Here is a 6,564-nt window from a genome sequence, read left to right as displayed (position 1 = left end):
TTGACCTCTCAGCTTATGTGGGTTTTTTCTATTGGCCTTTAATTTATTTTCAAGGAGGAGAATGGAATGTTAGGCTGATGCGGTTCTGAGAATGAAGGAATCCGTTGGGTCGAACATTCTGAGCATACCGCTGTTATGGATGTGGTCATTTTGGTCAAAGGACACTATGCATCTCTGTGTTGCTCTATCATAATACGATCTATGGAGAATATAGGTCTGTTATAGAGATGGCCTATTAGGGAGAAAGACAGGGCACATGGTATTAATTAGGGGGAATCGGCATCTTCAAACATAGGAAGAGGGGGAGAGAGCGGTTTGTGTGCACGCATCATGTTTGTGTGTGGACTTATCTGATATAGGTACTTTTGCTTTGATTACCTGAATCATGACTGTAGGTAACTGACTGAAAACAATTGTCATACATTCTCCATTCTCTAGGAGCTGATTGAATGCCTGGAGGAAAGGTACTGAACTCTGTGATGACATCATGCATACACTGTACAGTACATACAATACAAATTCACCCCCCCCCCCCCCCCCCCCCCCCCCCCCACTAAACAAGGTTAGTGTTGCAGGGCAGGCAGGGGACAAAAGCCCACCACAGCTGGTAAGGGGTAAGAGGTTAATAACCTCTATGGGATCGGTGTCCCTATACCGGGACGGATGAGCAAACGTGCGCTAATGTGATTAGCATGACATTGGAAGTAACGGCAAACTTTCCAGGACATAGACATGTCTTATTCCATTGGGACGGCAGGTAGCCTAGTAATTAGAGCGTTGGGCCAATAACCGAAAGGTTGCTAGATCGAATCCCCGAGCTGACAAGGGTAAAAATCTGTTGTTCTGCCCCTGAACAAGGCAGTTAACCCACTGTTCCTAGGCTGTCATTGTAAATAATAATTTGTTCTTAACTGACTTGCCTAGTTAAATAAAAAAAAATGTATGGGCAGAAAGCTTAAATTATTGTTAAACTGCACTGTCCAATTTACAGTAGCTATTACAGTGAAGAAAATACCATGCTATTGTTAGAGGAGAGCGTACAACAACAAAAAAACTTATCACAGCGACTGGTTTGATACATTCACCTCTGAAGGTGAATTAATGAACTTACATTCAGTAATCTTGCTCTGATTTGTCATCCTGAGGGTCCCAGAGATAAAATGTAGCATAGTTTTTGTTTGATAAAATATTTTTTTATATTCAAATGTAGGAACTGGGTTCTACAGTATGAACCCCTGCTGTCTCTGGCTCCACACCCACCCTGCCCGGCCATCTAGATGTGTGAAAGTTAGTGTATAAGCTAATGATCCATGTATGACATTCCTGGGAGTGTGTAAACTTAAATTTAGTGTTACCATATCATGTTTGTATGTTCTCTATAGTTATGCACTTGAAAATGTATCAATGGACCAATTCGGCACATTTGGTCAGACTTGATACAAAATATTGTCCAGTATTGCAGCGCTTGGCCAACATCTAAATTCCGCCTAAACTGCAATATTATATTATGGCCTTTCTCTCTCTTTCCCAAAGACAGAGCAAAAAAATTATAGAAAACGCATATTTTTTGTTTGTATTATCTTTTACCAGACCTGTGTTATATTCTCCTACATTAATTTCACATTTCCACAAACGTCAAAGTGTTTCCTTTCAAATGGTATCAAGCATATGCATATCCTTGCTTCAGGTCCTGAGCTACAGGCAGTTATGACATTTTAGAGGATTTTTTTTTTTTAAAGGGCCCGATCCTATTAAGACTAGCCTAGTAGTCAAGGGGGAGGATCATAGTCATTTGGTATATTGGGTAGAGGAGAGCCTGGCTTCATTCACTGTTATTACTGTGTATAGTGCTGTCTCTGACCCCCTCCTGCTCCTTAATTACAGTATGGTGGAGTGTGTGTGTGTGTGTGTGTGTGTGTGTGTGTGTGTGTGTGTGTGTGTGTGTGTGTGTGTGTGTGTGTGTGTGTGTGTGTGTGTGTGTGTGTGTGTGTGTGTGTGTGTGTGTGTGTGTGTGTGTGTGTGTGTGACTGCAGACAGTGTGGTGGCAGATTGCAGCCTCATTCTATGGGCCCTGCCACCAACCCACCCCCTTCTAATGAGAGATCAGTTGCCTGTTGTCCTGCTGTTTTACATGGTCCTCTGTCTCCCATAACATTCATAGGTAATAGTTATATATGCCTCTCTTGTGTTTACATTATAATATAGGCTATCTACAGGGTCCTGTAGATCTAAGGTCTAACCATGACCTTAACTATAGTAAAGACCTTGAGGAAATTGAGCCTGGCAGTGTTTCTGTTCATTCAGACGTCCTGCTATGTGTTTTCATATAGCCGGGTTTGAGGCCCCTGAATCTGTATCCGGGGCTAACCAAACAAATGTCTTTCATTGAAACGGATTTGATTGAAAAAAATGTAGGTGGGGGCAACGGGCCTATGGGCAAGGCAGGCCGCCTTGCCTAATTTGGTTTATTACCTGGAGTGTCTTACCGTTAGATGATGAAATTGGGTCCCTACGGTTACCCCGTGGCCAATGGCGTGTCTCGGCTGGAGCTGGGACTCTGTGTCGTTGCTGGATTGAGTTTTGCAAACTCTCCAGGCCTCTAACAATATACTTATATTTCTAAATAGAGGGATGCGGGCTCACTTCAGGTCTTTGAGTGGTTGACGGGTCAGGATATAAGCTGTAGTGGTGTGTTTCTACACCGCACGACGGGGGGGAATTGGGAGTGAGTATTGGATGATCTAAATCTAGTCTGGGGCTATAGTCCCTTCCAACCCCCGTCCCGTTTGTGGATTATTTTGTATTATTTTGTAACAACATGTGTAATCACAGTGATTCGGCTGGGTAAAATCAGAGATATTGGATTCAGGCATTTCTATGAAAAAATAATTGCTGATATGATGGGGTGGGGATAGTCACGTTTACAGATTGCGATTACATTATGTTGTAGTTTATGCAGTAACAAACCTGTTAATTTCAGTGATTTTGAGACAATAATAGTCAAAAGGTGCCTCGGTTAGTTGAAGTCGTTGTCGTCGTCGTCCCCAAATGGTTACATTCGCCCTGGTCCAAGACCCCATCACACCATCAGTTTACAAACAAGTCCCAGGCAGGGTGAAACGTACAGGTTGCGCCTTTGAAATGAACTCATTAATCTACTCTTTAGTAAGCCAGACATTAGGGCCACCACCAGCCATGTGTTTTACGTTTTACTGAATCAGTCCAGGCGTCTGCCCCGCATCGCCCCAGACTCCCTCCCTCCCCCATAGTAATGTATGACGTGTCGCAGGCAGCGCAACCACACACAGTGGAGCCATAAAACTGCTTTGTCACTGCAATTTCCCTGTCCATTGGCCGGCACACAAACAGCCCTGTCCCTGATGCCACTGTAATTACTTTTATTTATGATCCCCCCACCCCCCCAACAGCCTTGAGGTTCTTCGGTCTACATTTCACTCTGCACTTTCTCGATCTCTCTTCTGTCTCTCATTCCTTTTCTCTGCCATTCTGTTCCTGTATCTGATCTTACTCTCGTAGTCCCTTCTCTCTCTGGCTCTGTGGTGGGGGAAAAAACACACCACTGGCGGCTGTGTCAGCACTTTCTCGTGTGTGTGTGTATCTGAGGGAGAGCTGGAATAATCGCACTCCTCACTTTGACAGACAATGAGGTTCTTCATAACACTTGCGATGTTAGAGCAGAATGCAGGGAAAAGACATGGCTAACTGTATGCTTTTCTACTCAGCCTTCCTCCTTTTCACTAGGAACATATTTCCCTCTGTGTTTAAGTGTGTGTGTGCGCATGTTTGCGTCTGCATGTGTTCCTATAGGTATGTGTCTATATAGTGTGCCCCTCAACAGTCAAGTACATGCATGTGTCCCAGTTCTTCATGTTGTTGCTATGACCGTGATGTCACCTGATCCCCTAATGCGATTGGTCTCTTTTTTTGTTTCAGATCTGCTGCCTCCAGTCGTGGGCGAACAAAGGAGGTGAGACGAGGTTGTTCCTTCCCACAATCCTACACCCCTGGGCCTACTGATCCGGACCACTGCCCCTGCACTCGCTCTGCCTGTCCCTTCTCCCCACTCTCCCTCTCTCCTCTTGTTTCTCTCTCTCTGTCGCTCCACCCTGGGGCAGGCAGGCTGTGGGGCAGTAGGAGCAGGGCAGCAGTAGGGGCTGATTGATGCTCTGTGGGGATGAGACCTGGCTATTGAAGGCCAGTGGAGACGGCCCCCATTCTCCGCTCGCCTGGCTTCATGTGCGTGCCTGCAGGCTGCCCTACGCGCAGCAGCAGAGCCACCCCCCGCGTCAGCCACCACGGCGGCCACCCCGAGCCACCCAGACATGCCCACCGAGACCCTGACACCGCTGGCAGATAGCAAGCCCCCCGGCCACGGGGCGGCCTTTGCCTCCACCGTCCCCCTGCGCATACTCAACAAAGGGCCCGACTACTTCCGGCGCCAGGTGGAGCCCAACCCTAAGCGGCTGAGCGCTGTGGAGCGGCTGGAGGCGGACAAGTCGAAGTACGTCAAGAGCCAGGAGGTCATCAACGCCAAGCAGGAGCCTGTTAAGCCCCCGCTGCTGGCCAAGCCGCCTGTCTGCCCTGCCGTGGCTAAGAGAGGGGCGAATGGGGGCGGTGGTGGTGGGGTGGACCTCAAGGCATCCAACAACAACTCCAAGTCAGACACGTGCACCACCACCAGCAAACGGGAGAACCTCAACCTGGAGATCCTTAAGAACCTCCTGAACAGCTCCGGCTCGACCTCTGAAGGCCACGCTAAGAGCGCTACTCTAAAGCCCGGGGCCAGGAGCTGGGCCCCCCACCGCTCCATCCCCACCACAACGGACTGCTCTGAGCCCACCAGCCTCTGTTCCTTCTCCGAGTCCCTCAAGGTGCCTCCCCCTGTACCCGGCCGACGGAGCCCACAGGGGGGCAACCTGAACCTCAGCCGCCGCCTGCTGGAGGAGCGGGGCGAGGGCGACCGCTCACCCCTCCACACCTCCCACAGCTCTTCCGACATCCGCAGGCTATGCAACGGTAAGTCTCTAAGGGCGGCCCGAAGTAGCAGCAGCTCCGCACCTCCCTTACCCCCCAAGCCCAGCCCCAAAGTCCTTGCCCCCCTCTGCGACAACGCCCCCCAGGCCCCTGAGAGCGAGGCCACCACCACGCCGCCCTCCTCTGCCGCCCCAGCTGAGCAGTTGGAGCTAGCGCTGGGGAGCTCTGTGGCCCGCCGGCCGTCCCTGCATCGCTCCAAGTCGGACCTGAGCGACCGTTACGCACGAGCCGGCGCCGACGTGGAGCGCTTCTTTAACTACTGTGGGCTGGACCCCGAGGAGCTGGAGAGTGTGGGCGTAGAGAGCTTCGCCCGTGCCAACTCCGACATCATCTCCCTCAACTTCCGCAGCGCCAGCATGATCAGCTCGGACTGCGACCAATCACGGCACAGCAACGAAGACATGACGGACGAGGAGGAAGATGCAAGCGAACGCGTGCCTTACGGGATCTCGGCCGTAGAACGCAACGCCCGCGTCATCAAATGGCTGTACAGCATCAAACAGGCACGCGAGTCACAGAAAGTATCTCATGTCTAAAAGAGAGGGAAGAAACAAACAAAAAAATATATACTACCAATGCAATGAAGGTCTTTGGACACTTGCGCACTGAATCTCTCTGAATGTCAAAGTATTGATCTGGCAAGGCGCCCGTGGATGGCTCTTGCGGTCGCTTTCGCGTTCAGTGTTTGTTGTCCTCTGAATCTGCATGACTCCTTCCACCCAACCCGCCAGTGCGGCCTCCAGCTAAAGCAGCAGGTTTAGGAAAAAATAGCCTTTTTCAAGATGGCTGCCGTTCAGTGCCGTCTCTTCGAGTAGTGCAGCTCTCTCTCTCTCATCGTTTTGCTTTCTCTGTTTAGACCAGCATTATGATGCCAGCTCTTTTTAGGTGTGTCTTCTTAATGTCCTTTCGTTCTGAACAACACTAAGCCTGGAAGCCATACGGGTGTGAATGCAGCGCTTCAGTGTGTAACCAGTCTTTAGTCTGATAATTCTCTCTGATGCATCTGAGCTTTGTGTGTGAAAAAAAACTCCCCTGAAAAAAGGACTGTGGAAGCATGGTACAGTCCAAACCTGCCTCACCCCTTTGGTACCAGGAGAGTTTGTTTGGTACATTCCAGACCAAGACCCTGCCCCCTTCCTGGGGAAACCCCAGCTTAACCCCTCTCTCAGCATTACTATGGCGATAACGTTCAGGCAGCATCATGAAACCATTCAGCATTACGTGGTTTTTGCTTCTGTTTAGTTTGTTGTCCATAATATTCTTATTGACAGTTGGATTTTGTGGTACTGGCTTTTCTTTAAGATGTGTGTAAATGCTGTAAGAAAATGTATATACATTTTTTTTTTTTTTATTGATTATTGTCAGAGGGCGCCTGTCAAGCTAACTTACTACATTGTTCAGTCTTCTCTCTGGGCTTGACTGTGAGACTGCGTCAAACCCTGTTCACGATCAAATGTGTATGACGTTGTTATGACGGCATACATGGTTCAGTATATGGGAGTTGGAACT

At 49.0% G+C, this 6,564-nt stretch overlaps 1 protein-coding gene across 1 annotated transcript; it reads left to right on the top strand.

Moving 5' to 3' along the window:
* The first annotated feature begins 4,343 nt into the window (after positions 1–4,343).
* On the top strand, positions 4,344–5,591 carry LOC120055524 (protein FAM110B-like). Its single transcript, XM_039003387.1, has one exon. The coding sequence runs from the start codon at positions 4,344–4,346 to the stop codon at positions 5,589–5,591; it is 1,248 nt and encodes a 415-aa protein (XP_038859315.1).
* Positions 5,592–6,564: the final 973 nt, after the last annotated feature.

This window comes from Salvelinus namaycush, chromosome 11 (genome assembly GCF_016432855.1).
Source record: "Salvelinus namaycush isolate Seneca chromosome 11, SaNama_1.0, whole genome shotgun sequence".
NCBI classification, from domain to species: domain Eukaryota; kingdom Metazoa; phylum Chordata; class Actinopteri; order Salmoniformes; family Salmonidae; genus Salvelinus; species Salvelinus namaycush.
Note: the sequence above shows the minus strand (reverse complement) of the source record. Positions and strands in the feature narration are given on the sequence as shown.